The sequence below is a fragment of the Polypterus senegalus genome, chromosome 1 (genome assembly GCF_016835505.1).
Source record: "Polypterus senegalus isolate Bchr_013 chromosome 1, ASM1683550v1, whole genome shotgun sequence".
In the NCBI taxonomy this organism is placed as follows: domain Eukaryota; kingdom Metazoa; phylum Chordata; class Cladistia; order Polypteriformes; family Polypteridae; genus Polypterus; species Polypterus senegalus.
This window is the reverse complement of record NC_053154.1, coordinates 189,971,462-189,995,209: the sequence shown is the minus strand read 5'-3', so window position 1 is coordinate 189,995,209 and position 23,748 is coordinate 189,971,462. Positions and strand designations below refer to the sequence as shown.

General features: G+C 41.4%; 2 protein-coding genes across 4 annotated transcripts in view; one reads left to right on the top strand and one right to left on the bottom strand.

Moving 5' to 3' along the window:
* Positions 1-7,240, top strand: part of eif4e2 (eukaryotic translation initiation factor 4E family member 2) — an 89,090-nt gene extending 81,850 nt beyond the window's left edge. For both annotated transcript variants that reach the window (XM_039765513.1, XM_039765521.1), the window contains one exon: positions 5,937-7,240. The gene's annotated coding sequence lies outside the window, so the exon portion shown is untranslated. The remainder of the gene's footprint in view (positions 1-5,936) is intronic.
* A 245-nt stretch (positions 7,241-7,485) lies between these two features.
* Positions 7,486-23,515, bottom strand: LOC120536910 (phospholipid scramblase 2). 2 transcript variants are annotated; one of them, XM_039765486.1, is made up of 8 exons: positions 23,465-23,515; positions 15,424-15,694; positions 15,269-15,343; positions 14,953-15,145; positions 14,490-14,601; positions 13,244-13,343; positions 13,094-13,152; positions 7,486-9,102 (listed from the first exon to the last, which is right to left on the bottom strand). In XM_039765486.1, exons 2-8 carry the CDS (start codon positions 15,689-15,691, stop codon positions 9,076-9,078), a joined length of 834 nt encoding a protein of 277 aa, XP_039621420.1. In that variant the 5' UTR covers positions 15,692-15,694; positions 23,465-23,515; the 3' UTR covers positions 7,486-9,075. The 2 variants fall into 2 exon arrangements, with proteins under 2 accessions (XP_039621420.1, XP_039621411.1); XM_039765477.1 differs by having other exon boundaries at positions 23,415-23,507.
* Between the last annotated feature and the right edge of the window lie 233 nt (positions 23,516-23,748).

The window sequence follows — 23,748 nt, the reverse complement described above, 5'->3', positions numbered from 1 at the left end:
TCTTTGGTTTGACTTTGTGTCAAACAAGAAGTTACTCACGGAGTCACAAATTAGGGAACATTATCTGCATTGTGAAGGAGCATCAGTCATGGCACTACAGCCACATAGCAGCTCACAGGACCCTCATTGTTGAAGACCTGAGGGGCTGGACCAAACCAAGGGCACAACCACGTAACACCTGCCTGTGGCAGATAGATAGTCATTTCTGAGGAGTGGAACTGGACCACATATTTGCCTGGGGGGAGCCAACCGGGATCCCGAGCTGTTTTATCGTGTGGTGGGTGCAGCAATGCACTGTACCAGTGCTTGCTTCCTGAACTCATCTGACCTGACCTGACCTGCTCTGATCTGATCTGATCTGATCTGATCCGAGCAATGGTAAATTAACAAAGTGTGTGTTCATCTGTGATCCGCTAGACTTTGATTCACTTGTGACAAAAGTGAACTTGTAGGACTGCCACATGCAGTTGTCCAACTGGAGTGTGAAATCACCAAAGATAGAAAGAGAAGTCTTTAGCAGTCTGATATTTAACTCTTATGCAAATCCCTCCAACATACGTCAGGAAAGTGGCTCCATAACTTACGGACCACAGGAAAAAAACATTTACTGATTGATATGATTGAACATATGAGAAAAGTTGTTGGCTGCTTCAGATTGTTTAGGATACAAATCTCAAACATGCTATCTTAAGTTCATAATATTGTGGCCACAATAAATGAAACAAAAAGGCACTTTCACATTATGATTGCTGATTTATGTACTTTAATGATATTGAATTGTCATTTTATGATAATACTTTTCTGCTGTATTTTATAATTGTGCATGGTATATTGTGTCCTTTGTGTCATTTATTTATTTATGTATTTATTTTGCTTTTAATTACATTTACAAATGAGTAAGCAGGAATACAAAATACAATATATTGAAAGTCTTTACATTTGGCTATTCTAGTGCCCTTTGTATATAATTACCTCTGCTTGCCGCTTCTTATGCCTTTACTGCATACAGTTTCTAGTTGATACCAATCCCATTTAAAAATCTGTGTTAATCCCATTTAGAAATCTGTAATTGTATTGTCATTTCTATTGACTACTTAGTAGTTACTAATAATCACAGAAACAAAACTGTCTTTATTTTGATTTTAAATAATTTGGTAAAATTATTACTTGAAATAAATACAGTTATTTCATAAATTACACATTGTTTTTATAATGTGCACTAGCATAAAAGTAAGTGTAACTGTTTTGTACAGTTCAATCTTTTAACACCTCTGATGCTGGCATGTCTTTGGTCTTTATTCTTTGTCTCCATCCATCCATCCATCCTCTTCCGCTTATCCGAGGTTGGGTCACGGGGGCAGCAGCTTGAGCAGAGATGCTCAGACTTCCCTCTCCCCGGCCACTTCTTCTAGTTCTTCCGGGGGAATCCCGAGGCATAGTCCCTCCAGCGTGTCCTGGGTCTTCCTCCCGGTTGGACATGCCCGGAACACCTCACCAGGAAAGGCGTTCAGGAGACATCCTGATCAAATGCCTGAGCCACCTCATCTGACTCCACTTGATGCGGAAGAGCAGTGGCTCTACTCTGAGCCCCTCCTGGATGACTGAATTTCTCACCCTATCTTTAGATAGATAGATAGATAGATAGATAGATAGATAGATAGATAGATAGATAGATAGATAGATAGATAGATAGATAGATAGATAGATAGATAGATAGATAGATAGATAGATAGATAGATAGATAGATAGGAACTTTATTTATCCCGAGGGAAATTCTTTTGTCATATACATGCTCAGTGCAACAAGAGGAATAAAGATAAGGTAATAAAGAGTTAAGAAGATCAGTAGTAATAGTGCAAACAGAATAACTAAATAAACAGAATAACAACATAACTCTCAACAAAATATCAAATAACTATAACTATAACTAATAGTTTGTATTATAACTATATAACTCCTTTTATGCAAAGCAACAAACAACTATAACAAAAAACTATAACAGATATAATAAATTACAGATTATTAGTGCAAGTGGTGCATGTGATGATGGGAAGGATCACCTACAGAATGAGGAAGAATTATACAGTCTTTAAGGGAAAGCCCAGACACCCTGCGGAGGAAACTCGTTTCAGCCGCTTGTATTCGCAATATTGTTCTTTCGGTCAATACCCATAGCTCATGACCATAGGTGAGGGTAGGAACATAGATTGACTGGTAAATTTAGAGCTTTGCCTTACGGCTTAGCTCCTTTTTCACCACGACAGATTGATGCAGAGCCCACATCACTGCGAACGCCGCACCAATCCGCCTGTCAATCTCATGCTCCATTCTTCCTTCACTCGTGAACAAGACCCCAAGATACTTGAACTCCTCCACTTGGGGCAGGATCTCGCTCCCAACCCTGAGAGGGCACTCCACCCTTTTCCAGCTGAGGACCATGGTCTCGGATTTGGAGGTGCTGATTCCATCCCAGCTGCTTCACACTCAGGCTGCAAACCGATTCAGAGAGAGCTGAAGATCATGGCCTGATGAAGCAAAAAGCAGTGACCCAATCCTGAGTCCACCAAACCGGACCCCCTTAACACCCTGGCTGCGCCTAAAAATTCTGTCCATAAAAGTTATGATCAGAATCGGTGACAAAGGGCAGCCCTGGTGGAGTCCAACTCTCACTGGAACCGGGTTTGACTTACTGCCGGCAATGTGGACCAAGCTCTGACACCAGTTGTACAGAGACCGAACAGCCCTTATCAGGGGGTCCGGTACCCTATACTCCCGGAGCACCCCCCACAGGATTCCCCAAGGGACACGGTCGAACGCCTTTTCCAAGTCCACAAAATACATGTAGACTGGTTGGGCAAACTCCCATGCACCCTCCAGGACCCTGCTAAGGGTGTAGAGATGGTGCACTGTTACGCGACCAGGACGAAAACCACACTGTTCCTCCTGAATCTGAGGTTCGACTATCTGACGGACCCTCCTCTCCAGAACCCCTAAATAGATTTTTCCAGGGAGACTGAGGAGTGTGATCCCTCTGTAGTTGGAACACACCCTCCGGCCCCCCTTCTTAAAGAGGGGGACCACCACCCCGGTCCGCCAATCCAGAGGCACTGTCCCCGATGTCCATGCGATGTTGCAGAGATGTGTCAACCAAGACAGTGCTACAACATCCAGAACCTTGATGAACTCCAGGCGTTTCTCACCCACCCCCGGGGCCCTGCCACCAAGGAGTTTTTTTGACCACCTCGGTGACCTCAGTCCCAGAGATGGGGGGAGCCCACCTCTGAGTCCCCAGGCTCTGCCTCCTCTTTTTGAAGGCATGTTAGTGGGATTGAGGTGGTCTTTGAAGTACTCCCCCCACCAACCCACAATGTCCTGAGTCGAGGTCAGCAGCGCACCATCCCCACCATATACAGTGTTAACACTGCACTGCTTCCCTCTCCTGAGACGCCAGACGGTGGACCAGAATCTCCCCGAAGCCGTCCGATGTTCCCAGCAGACCCTCACAACACGTTTGGGCCTACCAGGCCTGACCGGCATCCTCCCCCACCATCGAAGCCTACCCACCACCAGGTGGTGATCAGTTGACAGCTCCGCCCCTCTTTTCAACTGAGTGTTCAAGACATGTGGCCGCAAGTCCAACGACACGACCACAAAGTCGTTAATCGAATTGAGGCCTAGGGTGTCCTGTGCTTGAACACGGTGTTCGTTATGGACAGTCCGTGACGAGCACAGAAGTCTAATAACAAAACACCGCTCGGGTTCAGATCGGGGGGGCCATTCCTCCCAATCACACCAGTTTCTCACTGTCATTGCCCACGTGAGCATTGAAGTCTCCCAGCAGTACGAGGGAGTCCCTAGAAGGTATGCCCTCTAGCACCCTCTCCAGGGACTCCAAAAAGGGTGGGTACTCCAAACTGCTGTTCGGCACATATGCACAAACAACAGTTAGGACCCATCCCCCTACCTGAAGCCGGAGGCTACCCTCTCGTCCACTGGGGTAAACCCCAATGAACAGGCTCCAAGTCGGAGGGCAATAAGTATGCCCACACCCGCTCGGCGCCTCTCACCGGGGGCAACTCCAGAGTTTTAGAGAGTCCAGCCCCTCTCAAGGAGATTGGTTCCAGAGTCCAAGCTGTGCTTCGAGGTGAGCCCGACTATATCTAGCCAGAACCTCTCGACCTTGCACACTAGCTCAGGCTCCTTCCCCTTCAGAGAGGTGACATTCCACGTCCAAAGAGCCAGATTCTGTAGCCAAGGATCAGACCGCCAAGGTCCCCGCCTTCGGCTACAACCCAACTCACACTGCACCCGACCTCCTTGGCCCCTCCTACAGGTGGTGAGCCCACGGGAAGGAGGACCCACGTTGCCTCTTTGAGCTGTGCCTGGCTGAGCCCCATGGGTGCAGGCCCGGCCACCAGGCACTTGCCATTGAGCCCAACTTCCAGGCCTGGCTCCAAAGGGGGGCCCCGGTGACCCGCGTCCGGGCGAGGGAAAACGTCGTCCAAGGTTTTTGTTCTTCATAGCAGGTTTACTGAACCGCTGTTTGTCTCATCCCTCACCTAGGACCAGTTTGCCTTGGGCGACCCTACCAGGGGCATAAAGCCCCAGACAACAGAGCTCCAAGGATCATTGGGACACGCAAACCCCTCCACCACAATAAGGTGGCGGTTCCTGTTGGCCCTATTGAGCCATCCTAGTGATGAGGCAACATTGCAAAGTTCGCTTTAGTTTGAGTTTGGGAAAATCAAGGAAACTTTTGCAGTATTCATGGAACTTGGCAAATGCATTTAAGTCAATGGGGAAGGAGGAACTGAACTAGTTTTGAGTGGATTATAATGATGCAGTGGTCTTTTATGTGTCCATGGGGGCTAGGGAAAAGTCTGCCAAGTATGCTGGACTGGTTATTGTGGATAAATATGTAATATGAGCTGTAAACCCAGCAGGTCTAAATACTACAACGCTTCAATCAACAAAAAAACATAGGACTGAATACCAAAAACAAATACAACAAACAGCTACGAAACAGCAATAAGTAAATAAAATATATATTATTACAGAGTTCCACTCTTGGTGCGCACATTGGCCATGCTATGATATGCTGGCTCATTCCATTGTTTGAAGCTGCAGCTCCAGCGCAGCTGGCACGTCTTTTTATCCTTTTGTTGCTTCCTCATAGTCCAGCATATTAATGAAACACATACTCCCCCATCTGAACCCTTTACTAATACACCTATGCAAATGACACAGAAAAGGTGACTTACTAGGAAAATGTCAAATTAAAGTTGAGCATTTAATGCTGTTGCAGAATACAAATACTTCTAAATTTTGATAAGTCTAAATCTCACATGAGTGTGTATTTCAGAATAAAAGACGAAAAAGTAACTAATTAAAGAATGATGTTGGTGAGAGATAAAATGATGCATTTATGTGAAACTGGTTGGAGGAAAAGCCTGTAGAGTCAATTTTCAGATCCACTGCCATAAACTAAATTTTATACACAACACAGAAATAATACACTAAGTACATAGTAGTTCAGGCGGAACATTTATGCATACATACATTGGATGCAGACAAAATACTATTTCAGAAACGTTATGGTGCATTCTTTTTGACCTTTTTTGAATACACCTTCTATGGTGGGCTAGCGCCCTACCCGGGATTTGTTCCTGCCTTGCGCCCTGTGCTGGATGGAATTGGCTCCAGCAGACCCCCCGTGACTCTGTGTTAGGATATAGCGGGTTGGATAATGACAGACTGAATGAATACACCTTTCATCTTCCTTCTGTTTTATAACCCTTGCCTCACCACAACTGTCTCTGACCCTCTGGATTCTTGGTTGTGCTGCACTCTTTATGTATGCATGTATCTGTTTTTTAAGTGTAAGCAGTCATTTTAAGTTCTTTCTAAAATCCATATATCTTTCTTTTATATCCTAGAGACAATCGAAGTTTGGTATGCAAAGCTTACATTATGAAGACTGCACCTTCTTTATTTTTCTCCCAGGCCTGGAGCAAAGCAGAACTTTGTATGATTAAAACCTGTTACCATGTGTGCACCAGTCCTGTGAAAGGTCTCTGCATATTGGTGACCTCTGTAGGCAATAATTCCTGCTGAAGATTCTTTTAAAATAATTAAAATACTTGAGTATGTCATGAGAAAGATTGATTGAAATCATGACTTTTGAAATTCCCAAGTAAAACTCAATATAAAATGGTAAAATATTTGCAGATTCTTTAGTTTCTTTGTAATTGTTCTTGAAAGAAACTGCCTGCTACTTTACATGTTCTGAGGTATTTTGTTTACAGTAACATTTGAAATGTATAAATATTTTTCTGCTTGATAAAAAAAATGAAGAGAAGATGAGACAAAATAAAATGAAAATAGCGCATATTTTGTGTAGAAGCCATGCTTGTGATTTCAATACATAATGATTACAATTCTGCCTCACTGCAGCAGATATTCTTGCAGATGATGAAAACATAATTTAAGTATAAGAAAGTCCTTAAGCCTGTAGCACTTATTACATGACCATTAGTCGGAGGGCTTTAAAACTTGACAACTGCAATTATTGATCTCGTCACCTGAGGATACCAGATTACACAAGTAAATACTGTATCGTATAGCATGGCAAATTAAGTCAGTGTAACATTACATGATTTCTAGTCTCAGGGGGTGTCAAACTTGGAGAGTGCAGTTCCAAATTCAGTTGTATCCCGTTTTTCCTTTTTCCATTCTGTCGTGTTGAATAAAACATAAGACATCAGACAGATGAGGTCGTGTTGAATAAAACATAAGACATCAGACAGATGAGCCTCTCTTCAGTTTGCCAGGTCTAGACCACCTATGTTCCCAATTCTTCATAGGTGCATCATACGTTTTGCTGTGCCATCTGAGCGCACTTCAAATTACATGCTGTCTTATGCTTGTTGAATCCTGATGTGTTTTGATTAAGATAAAATATGATGTTATATCAGATCTTTTAAGTTAGCCCATACAATGTTTTCCTCATCTTTTGTTGCTGATTTATGTTAAAAAAATATGTGCCAATTGCTGTACATACTGTTCATTACTAGAGCATTAACATATTTTCCACTTAGAGAAAAGCAGATGAAACAATCAGCTTTTTAATTTGAACACTGTAGATATCCTACGTCAAACTACTTAAGCATGTTGTCTATGTATACAGTCATACATTTCAATAGATTAAAAACAGCAAATCTGTAATTATTATGTCAACCTTGTATATCGTGTTGCGCTATTCCATTATTCCAATTCATCTGGCCACAGAGACTTTACTGACCAGACTAAACAACAATCCCACCAAAATGACATGACCGAAGCTGACCACGAAGGACATGATGCATTTAATATCACTTTGCCAGAAAACTCACTTACATTTTATTGGAAAATACTACATACAGAAAGAAGGCATGCCAATGGGATCTCCATTTTCAGGACTCTTAGCTGAACTGGTCAGGCAGCGTTTTCAAAGGATGGCTCTAACTCAGTTCACACCCAAATTTTGAATTCGCTACGTCGACGGCACTTTTGTCATATTAAAAAGCAACCAGCTGAGTGAATTCCATAGCCACATCCACTTGGTTCACCATGGAAAAAGAAATCGACGCATACATTTTCTGGACATCTCCATTGAAAGAGGTTAATGACACCACCTTAATTATGACAGTTTATTGCAAGGAATGTTATGCAGACAAAATATTATAATTTTGTAGCAATCACTCCTCATTGTACATATTAAACAGAGTTGTGTTAAGACTCTGTTCAGAAGGATTCACACCCTGTATAATACAAAGAATACTAAAAAGAATGAAAGGCATTATCTTTTCCATCTGTTCACATCAAGTGGCTACCGACATATATAATGAAATACATCAAAGTCAGTGCTAGATTGACACGGTGGGAATGTGTTAAATTAGGAATCAATTAGTATATGGCAGTATTGTGGACCATACCTTTAAATGTTTAACTTGCAGTCAACCATAATGCATGCATGTGGTAGCCACTTCCATTTCATGTTTTTAAATTGAATCGTCTCCATGAGGTTTGTAGAATATTGATAAGGTAAGTCAGGTCAGAAATACTACTTTACGGGGTAAAGGTTATCTCTAAGGCCACAGAGTAAGGTTGCACTGGCCTTGCACAAAAGCTGATTGAGTTTTTTTCTTCAGTGCCTAGCTCCTCTGTGGATGTGCATTAGGTCCTTCTGGGGCTGATTCAGTGTCTAGTAAACAAGTTTATTACAAGTGAACATCTGTCATCAGATGGGACACTGATGATACTTTATGTGACGTTGCTGCTGTATGTTACTGCTATAAAATTCTTGTTTTTAGCCAGCATTGTGGTAACATTTACATGCTGTCATATGAACATTGGACCCTGACTCTGACTTTAGTCTATTTCAATGAAAGAATTCAGTAAATTCCAATAATTCATGGCAGAATATATCACCCATCATTCTTTTAAAACTTAACTATAACAAAAACTTAAGAGTGCTCTGTCACTATTTTAAATTTCTGAATTTTACAAGATGTGTTGAAATAAACTTGAAGGTCAAATTTTAATTAACAAGTGGATTACTGACTGTTTAACACAAAAATATAATGTTTATTTGTCTTAATCCTGACTGGTTCATCTCTTGCTATGGATGTTTGTCCACCGATTCTTTTACTACTTCTAGCTTACTTAACAAGTTACTTATTGCCTTCCTTGTCTGAAAGTACTTGGTAAATTAAAACTAATGAGTTTTTGAATGTAACCCATCTCCACCTTCCTACCTGAATTGGTAGGATTTATGCACATTTTTTATTTTAGTGTTTCTGTACAGAGTGCCATTTATTTCAGGCAAGCCCAGTTCTTCATTTGTTCCCGTGTTCCACTAAGGAGACAGTTTTGGTCTTAGTCTGCACTGTGAGAATTTGTCACTAGTAACGCCCGCCATATGGAATAGTTAATTTTGCTTCCAAACAGTCTGGCTTGCAGACGCACTGCATCTTTGAATTGGGGTGTTTGCAAGTCCAACAGGTGTACACAAGAGTCCTTTGTCCTTTAGCTTTCCTAGCTCATCTCAAAGAACATCTGGTTCTGTGTAAAACAAAAACAAAAGAAACTTGGTAAAGAGTTGATACCTTAAAAGGCTTCAAAATGATTGGTACACAATTATAAAAACATTGTAAAATAAATATATATATATACAGTGTATATCTATACTAATAAAAGGCAAAGCCCTCACTGACTCACTCACTCACTCACTGATTCACTCACTGACTGACTCATCACTAATTCTCCAACTTCCCGTGTAGGTAGAAGGCTGAAATTTGGCAGGCTCATTCCTTACAGCTTACTTACAAAATTTGGGCAGGTTTCATTTCGAAATTCTACCCATGATGGTCATAACTGGAACCTATTTTTTCGTCCATATACTATAACAGACTTCTGCTTGATGCCCATGGGAAGCGGAGTTACGCATCCCACGTAATTTAGTGCCTGCCCATATAAGGCTGTCCGTCAGAGGCAATCCAATAGAAACACTGCCGCTAAATATTCACGGGTGAAGGACTGTGCTTATGCAGAAGAAGATGAGATGGTCAGGGTGGTGTTTGGCACAAACTCAGCGAAGCTGCGAGAGAAACTTTTAAGTGCCGGGTCTTAGCTAACATTAAATACAGCCGTTGACATCGCACGAGATGGCACCAGCACAGTTGGGAACCTTCGATGCATGAACACCAAGCGGCTCACGTGAACTGACGCAGTGCACAGACAAAAAGCAACAGTTCCAAAGAGTGCTGAACAAAAACCGAATTACACAATTGAGAAGGCAGCAAAAAAATATGAAGCGTCTGATACATACAAGCATATTCATAAGTGCAGCTACTGCGGAAACAAAGCACACGGTGGAAAAAGTGAAAGTCCCGCTAAACGAAGACAGTGTAAAAAAAAACGTGCATGCAGTGTGTCACGTCTCAGATAAAGAGGAAGATGAGCTGTTTATTGATGCAGTAAGAAATGAATCGATGAATGAAACCTCTTATCTTTACAACGATTGACAAACACGGAATGTAACTTGAACACAACACATCCTACAAATACGAGCCTGATTGAAAGAAATAATGATAATCAAATCCTTGATGACAGCAACACTCATAACACTCACAAAACAATTACTGTATATTGACAATCATGTTACGTTATTTTTAAAATGTTCCCTTTTCTTTATCATAACTTCTTTAACACACTACTTCTCTGCTGCAAAGCGCAGGTATATAAATATATATGTATATATATACCCCGATCTACATACTTTAAAATAGACAAACCACACGCAGTGGCGCAATGGTAGAGGCTTTCCCTCTAGTGCCGACGTCCGAGGTTCGATTCCCAAGAGGGGGTGCACTGAGTATGTACGCGCGCTTCCCGATTCATTTTACCCTCGCATCCCCTTGGTTTGAGACGTATGAAAAAATATGCGGTTAACGCAGAAAGACAGATCACCAATTGAAGCTTTATGAATAATTGATACAAAGCGCGTTCCTAAGACTGATCGGAGGCAAATTTCATTTCAAAAGACTACCCAACGGAAGCCTTGATAAAAGCGTGGTTTTGTGCAAACTGTCCAAATACGAACCTGATTGAAAGAAATTATAATCAAATCCTTGATGACAGCAACACTCATAACGGTCACAAAGCTATTACATTCACAATCATGTTACATTATTTTTAAAATGTTTCCTTTTCTTAGCACAAGCACAGCTGAAAAGCTTTGATGCATGTACTCCATAACGCGTTAAAAAAATAACGCATTTAATCACACTTTCAATTTTAAGCAAAGGGGAACTTTTGTCAATGCATGATTTCCTGGTACATCGATTACATTGATGCACATATCAGAGCTACAAAAATGTTAAAAGAGTCAGAATAAAGCGCGTTCCTACGACTGATCGGAGGAAAATTTCATTTCAAAAGACTACCCGAGCGAAGCCTTGATAAACGCATGGTTTTCTGCACACGGAAAACCAAGCAAAATTATAAAATTAGATGCATTACAAAAAGCGGACTTTGTGGCTCTTACTGGGGATCATGGACTTCCGTGACCGTTAGTAATTCTAATTACATCTAATTACAAAATGTTCAATGATCACACTGTTTTAGCCTAATGTACAAAATAATTTTGGCTAAGGTTACTCAGAGTTTAAAGGTGAAGCTGTTCAAATTACCTTTTATGTTTCTGCCTTATTTTTTTAAGAAGAAAAACTGGACTTTATGTTGAAATTTTTCTTATTATTTAAAGACAATACCATTCTGAAAATGTACTTAAAGTACTTAAACTACCACTTTATTTTTTAAGTCTGCCCAATTTTAGCCAGGGATGATATTTTTGTTTCTGTTTTGAATTGAAATGCAGTTTAAAAGCATTTTTTTTTTCAGAAATTAAAAGAGCTTGAGTTTACAATATTCATGCCCATGTCTATTGTTTGATTCTGTCGCCCACTAAAACCCTTTTAAATTAAAAAGAAACATTTGCGATTTGGGGCAAATTTTCATGTGTGATTACATACGATTAATCAAGATTAATTATTACACAGCCTCTAATTAATTAGATTTAGAGTCCCACCCCTGAAATATATATGTAGATAAATATATATATGTAGATTTGTATATATATATATATATGTGTGTGTGTATATATGTGTATATATATGTATATGTATATGTGTATATATATATGTATATATGTATATATATGTGTATATATATGTTTATATGTGTGTATGTGTATGTATATATATATATATGCCAGCAACACTCATGACAATGACAACAAAATTACATTGACAATCAGGTTATATTATTATTAAAATGTTTCCTTTTCTTTTTCATTACTTCTTTAACACACTACTTCTCCGCTGCGAAGCGTGGGTATTTTGCTAGTATATATATATTTTTTTTTTTTTTACATAGTTTACTGTCAAATAATGTACATACATACATACAATGAGTGTAAAAAAGAATCACCCCCTTTGAAATTATTCATATTTTGTTGCTTTACAGCCTAAATTGAAAATGCACACAAACATAGAAAGTTTGAATTGATAAAGGATCACCATCAACACCAAGTGCGATACTACTGTACCAGCTTTGCACATCTTGGCTAAAACTGAGCAACTTTTGCCCACTCGTATTTACAGAACTGTACAAACTCAGTCAAATTGGATGGTGATTGTTGGTGGACTGCAAACTTGAAATCATTCCACAGATTTCCAATCGGGTTTAAGTCTGGGCATGACTAAGCCACACAAGAACATTCACTCTTTTCTTCAGTCACTTTGTGGTCAGTGTTGCTGTGTGCTCTGTTCTTCAGGTCATTGTCAAGTTAAAAAGTGAACCTTCTTCCCATCTTCAACTTTCTGGCAGAGGGCAGCAAGTTTTCTTCAAGAATTTCACAGGTGTTTTGCCCCATCCATTTTTCCTTCTATCCTGACAAGTGCCCCAGTCCCTGCTGCACAGAAACACCCTCACAACAGGATACTACCACCGCCATGCATTACTGTAGGTATGGTGTGTTTTGGATGATGAGCTGTATTGACTTTCTGCGAGGTGTACCGTTTGGTGTGGAGGCCAAATCGTTTGATTTTTCATAACACCTTTTTTCCATTTGCCCTCAGAATCTTCAAGGTGCATTCTGGCAAAGCTCAGATAAGACTTGATGTGGCCTTTCTTGAGAAGTGGCTTTTTTCTTGCAACCCTCCCGTACAAGCCACATTTATGGAGTGCTTATGACATTTTTGTCACTTGCACACAATGACCACTCTCCCATAAAATCCTGTAACTCCTTCAAACTGTGTGTTTTCTGTTATTGCACTGAGGTATAAGATACAGTGAGTGATGAAGGAGTGATTCTGCCATTTGTGCCTAGGCTGAGTTGTAAATGAACGTCCGCTTACCTTTATTTCCCCTGCCTCCAGTCAGACTCCTTTCATTATCTTATTAGTCTCGTCTTTTCTTTTCTTTCGTCTTTTCTTTTTCTTTTTTACTTGCCAATAGTTGGGTAGGAGACTAGAAGATGCTTTTTACTCACCAGGAGGAAAGTGGCAGCTAGTAATTTAATCTTCATCTTGGGACTCATTTGCGCTGGAACTACGGGATGAAAAAGTATTTAGAACTTTTATAGCTTTAAAAAAACTAACTGAAATAAGTTAAAGGTTAGTTTACGTATCTTTAACATTACCATCCATTCCAAAGTATTCATGGTCCATATTGTAATCTTCATTGAAGCCAGGCCATTTTTTCCAGATTTTTCCAACCTTTTCACCAATTTTAGACACCACCTATTAGAAAGAAATTGTAATAATTTTTGTCAGAAATTAATACAATTTATTACATATACATTGATGGCAGGCCGTACTGTTGCCCAGTAGGTAGCACCATTGTCAAGCCATGTGAAGACTGCATGTTGTTCTTCATCTGTGTAGAATTCTTCTAGGTATTCTGGTTTTCTCAGTTTAGGCTGATTAGGCTGATTGACTGGTAGTAGTAAATGTGTGTACATGAATATGCATTACAGTGCACTGATGGCCTGACCAAAATTTGCTTCTGCCTTTAACCCCCTGACTTTCAGAACCCCTAATATTAGAAAATTGGATATGAAAGACAGAACCAGTGAATATAGATTTTGGAAGAAGTTAGGAAAATTGAAGAAACTACAGTACAACAAGACAACTAGTTTTGGTTTTAATGTCAAAGATTAGTTGAATCAGAGACAAATGTGTATGGACATAATATAGGAGTGGGCAAAAGTTGGTTTACAGTTGTGAGTACACAAGACCGGCATATTTGAGCACTTACGAGATTGTGCCTAAGTGCACTGTGCCTTTGTGACATTCTTTTGAGTTCATAAAGCTCAAATTTCCGTCCTTGCGTACTCAGTTACGGCACTACAGCCATGTGGCACGGTTCCCCAAGGGTGTTCCGGCTTGCAGGGTCATTATTGTTGAGGGCCCGAGCAGCAGGACCAGGCCAAGGGAATGCCCATGTAACACTTGGCTGCGGCAGACAGATGGTCATTTCCAGAGTGTGGGACTGGACCTCGTGTCTGCGTGGGGGTTGCCAACCGGGATCCTGAGCTGTTTTGTCATGTGGTGGGTGAGGGAACGTGCTGTAACAGTGCATGCTCCCCAACCTAACCTGACCTGAGTGTTGTGACATTTTATGTGTGATATCTAAAGATATGGGTTTATAACGACTGCTGAGACATATGAGGTACTTTGCATAATAGGTAATGCATCGAAAGAACCTACAAAACTCTTACACAGTACTGGTTGTAACAATACTGAACTTAGGCTTATTTAAAGAAACTTGATCAGTTGTAGTAAATTTTTACCAGATATAGACTGCTGGGGACCAAAACTCCAGGAAAAAAAGAAATTAATAATGTTTCAACTTCAGGTCCATAAACAAGGCCACATCGTGCTCACCTCAAACTCCTGGCTAGCAAAGCAGCGGGCTGGACAGCATGGCCCTTGGATGTGCAGAGGCAGAGTCCCATCAGGGTCTTTTATCTCCAGTAAAGGTGTGAACATGCTCCACCTGCAAGTAAGACACCGTCAGAGAAACTTACGTTAGTCACAGAAGGAAACTGCTCAGCTGTGAAGACTTTCTGAGTGCTTGGTTGAGCTCTTTCCCCTAGCTGGTTACTCCATTACATTGACGCTTGTTTGGACTATTGTTATTTCCCCACTGGACTCTGCACCATTTTTGTTTATTCCTTTTTTATTTATATATGAGTTGGATTTTTTTTTTGGACGTTTGGCAGTTAAGTAAACTTGTGATTAACTAGAATAGCCCAGGGAACATGTTGGCTTTAAACTGGTGCATCCTCATTTATTAATTGGAAGAAGTTGGTTTTGCATCAGCTGCTGATGGCCTTACTCCTCTCACCTTTGCTGAACACTTCCCAGAGGGCTGTGATTTGAATTAAACACTTTCATCTCCATCAGACAGCATCCAAAGCAGCACGCGTCTGCTCTCAAGGGTCTTTCAAACACAAAGGCTGGCTCTGCCTGAAGGTTGTAGCCTCTGATGGTGCAGGAACGAGCAGGCCCACAGGCGGCAAGGCATAGGCAGGATGTGTCTACAGAGGGAGTTCAGTGGTGCTAAGTTAGCAAAACAACCAAAATGGTTAAAGTGTGAAGAATCTGAGCTTCCCGAGTTGTGTGGCTCAAGAAGCTCCCGTTATTTTACCGTTGTTAATCACCTTCAGCTGCTGTATAGAGTTGCACCCCTGCTCCTGTGTTGATGCTGTACAGACGGCCTGGTTCACAGTTTGGACCTGTAAGGGGAAGGTGGCGTGAATGGAACTATTTGATATCATGTGTTTCTGAGTTAGCTAAATTTCAAAGTTTGTCTTACCTTGGAGATGAGGTCTGGCTGTAATGCATAGCTGTTCAACATTTTCAAGCAGCATAAAGCTTTGAGCATCATTCTCTGTGTTGGCACAACACCCCTGCAAGCCATCATCCTCTGCCTGCCCCTGATCATCTTGCTTTTTCTCCTCTGAGCATGCCTTGTGACCCTGTGTCCCCTCGGGCGGTCGGCGGATTATGTGACAAAGTGATTCTATGTGCTTTTCCCGCTGCAGAAGCCCATAGGGTGGTGGTTGAGCAGAAATCACAGACATCTCCTGTGGGATAAAGAGTAGTGAGGCCAAGTGTGCACACTTCATGTCTGTTTGGTAGTTTAATGATCCTGCCATTCATATTTGACTATGCAACTTTCTTGTTATTTACAGTATGTGGTCAGCATTGGTTTGAAATCCATTCTTCCTGACTTGACACCTTGTAGGAGAAGACAGGTAGGATTGTGATCTTATACTCTATGTGCCACACTTGTTATGTTATGCATTTCTACCCCAGGTTGCTCTTTCTCACTGGATCAGTGTCTGGTGAGCCACCTTGTAGTCATGCATGTATTATAAAAAAAAAAACAAAAGATTCATAACAGATCACATGTCTGCACCATTAGAAAACACGTTTCCTGACAAAGGGCGCTTACACATTATGGATATATGACGCTGTTTTCACTGAAGGGGTCCTGTGGCATCTGGCATCAAGATCTTGGCAGCAGATCCTTTAAGGAAGTGGGACCACCATGGATCAAACTTGTTTTTCTGGACATCCCACAGATGCTTGAATGGCTGCAGATCTGGGGAATTTGGAGGCCAAGTCAACACCTTGAACTATTTGTCGTGTTCCTCAAACTATTCCTGAACAATTTCATCAGTGTAGTGGGGCACATTATCCTGCTGAAAAAGGCCACTGCCATCAGGGAATACCATTTCCAAGAAGGGGTGTACGTGGTCTACAATAATCTTTAGATAGGTGGTACGTGTCAGCATCGCTGAAATCCTTACACTGGTCCATTTTTTTTCTGCTTCCAATACATCAACGTCATGATCTGACCATTCACTTGCTGTCTAATATATCCCACCTCTTGACAGGGTCCACTGCAATGAGATAAGCCATGTTATGCACTTCACCTGTCAATTGTTTCAATGTTGTGGCCCATCATTGTATGGCACTATAATGAGGGGCCGTCAAAAGCTTTCTTGAGCTAGAAGCAGGAAAATGGTTAAAATAAGCTCAATATATAGAGCCAGGAAAGGTGTATTCCACCATGCAAGGAAGAAGGGATTTATAGTTCAGCATCACAGTTTGACATTGTGTCCATTGTGATGTACAGAGTGATGTCTGTAGTTACTGACAGTAATGCAGCTTAGATTGTAGATACTGCACACACAGATATCTAAGCACAGATTTTAAAATGTCTGTGTACATTTCTAAACTAAGCCTAAAAGGTTTTGGTCATCAAGGTGATGCACTGCTTGTTGTTGTCGCTGAGGGAACTGTGTCAAATCTCAGTCCAGTCACTCTCTCTGTGAGGGTCAGAAGTTCTCCCCATGGGTTTATTTAATTTTCACTCATAGGTTCTCAAAGTACTACACTCTAACATCATAAAACATGCAAGCTAAAATAATTAGCAATGCTAAATTATTATTAGTTTGAGAGTGGATCTGTCCTTTGGTGGATTAGTTCAGGACTTGAAGGTTGAAGTAAGTTCAGCAAATGCATCCATCCATCCATTATCCAACCCGCTATAGTAACTGCTAAATACAGTGTCACAGGGGTCTGCTGGAGTCATTCCCAGGCAACACAGGGCAGGAAACAAACCCCAGGCAGGGCGCCAGCCCACCGCAGGGAATGCACACACACACGCAATTTAGGATCATCAATGCACCTAACAGGCATGTCTTTGGACTGTGGGAGGAAATCAGAGTACCCGGAGCAAACCCACGCAGACACGGGGAGAACATGCAAACTCCACGCAGGGAGGACCCAGGACATGAACCTGGGTCTCCTAACTGCGAGGCAGCAGCGCTACCACTGCGCCACCGTGCCGCCCTCAGCAAATGCATGACTTTTATAATTGTTGAGTTTGAATTAAAAAAAAAATCTAATTTCTCTTGTTTGGGGATAGGGTTGAAAGATTCCAGAACCTCCCGGAAATGAATCCTGCATACAATATAAAATAAAATTGAGATTGAAATGATTGTCCACCAGTCTATAGTGACCAGTTTTTGGATTATTGAAATCCAGGGGTGACCAGCTCCGATCCTGGACAGCCACATTGGCTACAGGTTTTAATCCTAACTATTTTCTTAATTAGTGACTACTTTTTGCTAATAAATAACTTCAATTAATTTATTCACCACTAGCTGATTACCCAGTGGCTTCGCTCACTGAGTGCATGGGAAAAAAATAAAATGTAGTATTTATAAAATGTTATTAAGTAGTAAAACATTTTGATAAAAGAATTTGAAAAACATATAAGAAGCGTATAAATTATTAAACAGTAAAACATTTCCATAAGAGAATTTGAATGATATATAAGAAGTGTATAAATTATTAAACAGTAAAACAACATTTAAGAAGTAAAGATACATTGAGTACTACTGCAGTGGTTTTGGGTAAACTACCTGCTTGACAACCTTGCACTACGTGCCTGTGATTTAAGAGAAAAATTATTCTGAGAAATGTGGACGCTGCCCTTCCATGCTTAACGGCCAGAAGGTCCAAACAATGCCCAAGTCCATTACTTCACATGAAGAGGTCGGTACATCTTCTTAAATGTAAACCTCCATCTTCTTAAAAGAATTCATCACAAAAGCAACCTTGAATGTTGTGGGGTTTTAGTGACCCAAACTCACCTTAAGGGACAGTAAGTAGCCGTGCACCGCAATAAACCAAGTGAGTCACGCTTTGTTGGCGCCGATTACACTCATTCGCAAAGATTTCCACTGTCCAAGGAGCCGACGGGGGCACTTGAAGTGTCACAAACAGTGCGAGAAGAGAGGACGCTGCCCGAAACTGCAAAGCTGTCGACCCGGCAGAGCAGCCCGACATTCCGCGCCTCCCAGTGTCCACTTTGTTCTCACGACCCCTCGCCGCTGAAGGCGGTGTCGTCTTCACATTGTTTACAGCTCGGCACAGTTAAAAAGTAGAAAAAACGCAAAGCTGTTTTCTTCATCTCTTTTACTATCAAGTACTGCCAATTAAAAAAAAGTTACAATGTGGCAGTTTCCGCGACAGTCACTTGGACGAATAAATAAAACTTCTTTGTCAGAACGCTCCTGACAGCAAATGGCTCAGCACTGGAGTCCAGAGAGGAGGTCTGGGAGAGGGCGACACGGGGCGCACTTCTATGGGATAGATTAGCGTGTTTGTGTTTACTTCTTTTTAATATCAGTAAAGTAACTCTAACACAAATAATAACAATTCATAAAGATGATATAAAAATGGCATCCACAAACAAAGTGATTAGTTCCTGTATTATAATATGTTCTGTGGTCATACGTAATTTTCATTTCGTATGGTCATACACAATTTCCGTTTCAAACGCGAAAAGAATTTTATATATATATAGATTTAAGACTCAGATCCTTTAAGTCAGGGGTGAGCAACATCAGTTGCAGTGGGTCGTAGTGGCTTCAGGTTTTTGTTCCAACCCACTTGAAATCATTCATGGATGATGAAGCACTTATTGCTCAAGTGATATTTTTCTGCTTCATTTTAGTTGTCTCACTTGTTATGATTTTGAACCGTTAATTGCCTATTTTACTCTTAAACATCTGTATGCATTGTTTTAACTGCTCCTTATTAGCAATAAGAGTCAAATGACAAATAATCCAGCAGTTCTCTATCTAGCTTGTCTCCATGTCCACCTGTGTGTATTCATTATTCTCTATTTGGTTTAATTAAGTAATCAGAAGGAAACTGAAGAGAAGTGAAGAACTGAAAATTACTTCTCCATTTTAGGCTTCAAATCACTTGGATGATACATGCATCATTAGAAGAAGAAAAATCTATAATTTAAGAATGAACTGACTTGGTAGATTAGAACACTAATAACCCATGAAATGAAATGTGTTTGTTATTAGTGAGGTTTGGCTTCTAATTAAGTAACTGGGTTGGAACAAAAACCTGCAGCCACTCTGGCTCTCGGGCAGCACAGTGGCACAGTGGTAGGAATGCTGCCTCGCAGTAAGGAGACCTGGGTTCACTTCCCGGGTCCTCCCTGCGTGGAGTTTGCATGTTCTCCCAGCGTCTGCGTGGGTTTCCTGCCCACAGTCCAAAGACATGCCTATTAGGTGCATTGGCGATCCTAAATTGTCCCTGGTGTGTGCTGTGTGTGTGCCCTGCAGTGGGCTGGCACCCTGCCCGGGATTTGTTCCTGCCTTGCAGCCTGTGTTGGCTGGGATTGGCTCCAGTGGACCCCCTTGACCCTGTGTTAGGATATAGGGGGTTGTACAATGACTGACTGATACTGTGGCTCTCCATAATCTGAGCTGGCCACCCCTGTTGTAGTCTGTCCATCCCTTCCATTCCAGGTCTGCTTCACTAGTAAAGAGTCATACAGAGTGACCGAGGGTCTGGCTCCATAGCATCAGGTGGACACACTAATCCAGGATGCCAGGACACACCAGCTCTCAGTAGACCAATTTAGAGGTACAGAAGGAAAGCTTGTTACACTACAGTGAGTTTATAGGATGTGCATGCAGAAGGCACTCCAGATGGGCGCTTTGCCACATTGCCACTTACAATACTTTCTTTTTGTTGATACAGCTGACAAAGTAATCTGAAATACGCTCAGAAGAGCTAAAAATTGTTGCAATATTCTTGCAGCCCTCTTGTGTTGTGTGGCCAATGAAAAGAGAGCATAACACTGAGCGATGTCCTGTGTGCTAGGCAGTAGTTGTAGAACTGTTAACAATTCTTATAAATGAGAAGAGATTAGATTTTGCCCATCCACAATTGTTAGTGATTGAGTGGCCATCACTATGACGGGTTACTAATATTCTCAATATGAGCCTGAATTTCCCACAGCACTTTTCAAAATATGAAGCCTTGTCTTATTTATCTTGTGTCTGCCCTCAGATACCTAGTTATATTCAGTGCTGCTGCCCAGTCCTTCCTTTCACACTCTGACCCATCCTAAGCAGCTCCTAAAGTCCCGACGTCTATCCAGCAGGGTTATTTTTTCTATTTCTTGTTCAATAAGATAGCTCATGAACTGTAGGCTTGGTGTACCACTAACATCTTCTTGACAAATTGACATGTAGCATAATCTGAAGTAGATGGACCAACAAGACAATGACAGTAAACATCTCTGCATCCGTTTCTTTTGCATTGTCAAGGGTAAAATTCAGCAATGCCTTGCTTTTTCAGCTGAGCAGTTCACACTAAAATTCAAACATTTAAAACATCCAAGTTGGCGAAGCTGTTTGTATAGGCCAGTAAAAAAAAACAGATAGGTTTGTACTCTTGGCCACAATCAGGAGTTTACTGTCCTCCCTCCTACCCAAGTTTGTGAAGGAGTCATGAGCTTTGTGGCTGTACAATGTGTTGTCTGCTAAAGAACAGCAGTGCAATGCCAGCCAAAGCCCATTTGGAGCCCTAGGCAGGGAGGGGAAGGGCACAGCCCCCTCAGTCTCCACAGTGCATGCCCTTTTAGTTACAAAAAAGGCACCACTAATGGATTGACAAGTTCAGGTTGTAATCATCATCCAGATACTTTGGTGTTCTTAGCCTGTGCTGCCTCCGTAAAGATGTCTCCCTAGGCAGCTGCCCATGTTGCCCATACCTCAGCAGTGTGTGTGATACAAACCAAAAATGATGAGATAATCTGCTACACTGGCTCAACTGCAGTGTGTGCATGCAGTAGAAAGCACAACATCATCAGTTTTGTTGGTTTTAGCATGATGTCTTCTGCAGTATGGACAAAGGATTTTAATCACTGAAAAGAGAATTTAGAGTGCTAGGTGGTTTTACTTTAGTAAGTCCCATAGTTCATCACTTCATCATTCCCTTGTCATATTTTATAGTACCTTGCTGTGGATCGCCTTATTGAAGTTACGAGGGTAAATCAAAATGTAACGGCAATTTGAAAATTATGTTTTAACCGCAAAGGATGGAAGCTGACGCAATACAACACAAATACAATGGCTTTTGGGTAATTTGAACACACACTGCAGTGCTCTGCCATTAGTCTAGTTCAAGACAAGGTCAAATGGACATGGACACTGTGGTGTTGGATTGCACCATTGTTGAATAACACGGCATAGTGAGATTTCTTTAGGCAGAGAGAGTAAAACTTGCTAAATTTCACTGAAGTATGTGTGTGTTCAGATTACCCATAAGCCTTTGCGAACGTGTTGTATTGCGTCAGCTTCTATCATTTCCGGTTACTGCAAAATTTACAAACTGTCTTTACATTTTGATTTACTCTCATATACAGGGGTATTCAAAAGTAGGTTTACAGTTTCTTGCATGGAAAAAGACATGCAGGTTATGGTTATTACAATAGCTTTATTAACATCTAAGAGGACGAAAAAAATATATATATAAATATATAATTTATATATATATTCATGGCATTGGTAGTCTGAATCACAATCTGACTGTATAGGTGGTTACCTACCAGACAACACTTGAGGTTGGTCTGCCATCCTCCATGGTTCCCTCTTTCAGTTGCGAGAAGCAGATCATAGAATAGTTGAAATAGTTTTACTGTCAAATAATGCAAAGAGTACGCAACATGTGTTTTGCCCTAATTCTGGGCTCATCAGGCGTACACACTCACTGCATCCCCTCTCAGGAATCAAACCTCGAACGTCAGCGCTAATGTTGCACCACGGCGTGTGGTTCGTTTATTTGACAGTATGTAGATCAGGGTAGTTACATTCATGGTATGCATAGTCTGAATCACAATCTGATTGTATGGGTGGTTACCTACGAGGTAACGCTTGCATTATTTGACAGTAAAACTATTTCAACCACCTATATATATATATATATATAAATATCTCTCACACACACATTGTCTGATCAGCATGTTCTTCCCCTAATATATAAAATAATGACAGGGAACCATTTATCCTCATATTTCTAAAAAAATGTTCTTTACTATTCTTCCCATAGACAGCCTCATGTTCATTGGTTTTATTTGCTATTTTCCTTTCAACCCTTATTTAATTGGCTCAGCTCTCATTCCATAAAGCCTTACAGTTGTCTTTGAATATCGGACTATTTTTGTTGCAGCGTTGAGTTTAGTGTTTGACTAGTCATGGTATGCAGAGTTGCCTTCCACAGTGTAGCCCCCCCACAAAGATGTGTCCCAACACTTGGCCAAATAGGAGTTAGGGCTCAGCTCAGGAGGTGGACCTTGTAAATGGCACTGCTTTGCACTGCAAATGTCTTGCATTAATTGTGGTGAGCTTCATTGCATCAGGGCCCTGCTCCTTTGTTGAACAAGTCATTCACAGCTCAGTGACTTAATGGTGCTGAAACCAAAGAGCAGTGACCCCTAGACCACTGGGTGTTAGTAGTAATGTGCGAAAGGGCCTGTAGACCCCGTGTGAGTGGAAGTCAGTCAAGCAGAATAGTGAACCACAGTGGCTGTGCTGTCAAAATAAAACTTAACCTAAGAGATTCTAAAATATAACAGACTCTCCTGTATGTGGAGTCAAACCAGACTCATATAGCACCTACTGTATATGACATGCACTGGCATATAGTGCCTTACCAAGAAAAGAGTAACCAGGTTTACACATCTACTTCAGGTCTAATACAGCAGCCTTACCAGCTTTTGAGTACATAGACGCCATGTATGTCCACTGTCTGTACTTATTGCTCAGACACATTTTGACAGCAAGGTGTCTACTTCAGCCTTGGTGCTATGACTATCCCATGTGACTCTCCAGATATGAATGCTTCATGTGGACCTCTATTGTAGCCTCTTGATCTACCTGTCTCTCTGGTGTTCATTCTCTCTTCATGCGGCCTTACCTTGAGTCGACTCCCTAGAGTATCCACTGCTGCAGCCTGAAGGTGCTCACCTTCTGTTTGAGTGTTTCCAGTCCTAGATGGAAAAATTCTGCTCTCTCGGCTTTCTGAAATGACTTTCTCTGCAGGATGTGCAAACTTTTATCTTCAGCACCTCCCCCCTACAGACTTGTTCCTCCCTCCCACAACCTGACGGTTTCCATCCCAACTGGCCGGATCTGCCCATTGTTCTAGAATAAAGGCAGTCCTCAGATGTGACTTTGAGACCCTCCTCCTTGAGCACCAGGGGCTTACTGCCCAGCGGGAGTCACAATATGAGTTGGACATTGCAGTGCGG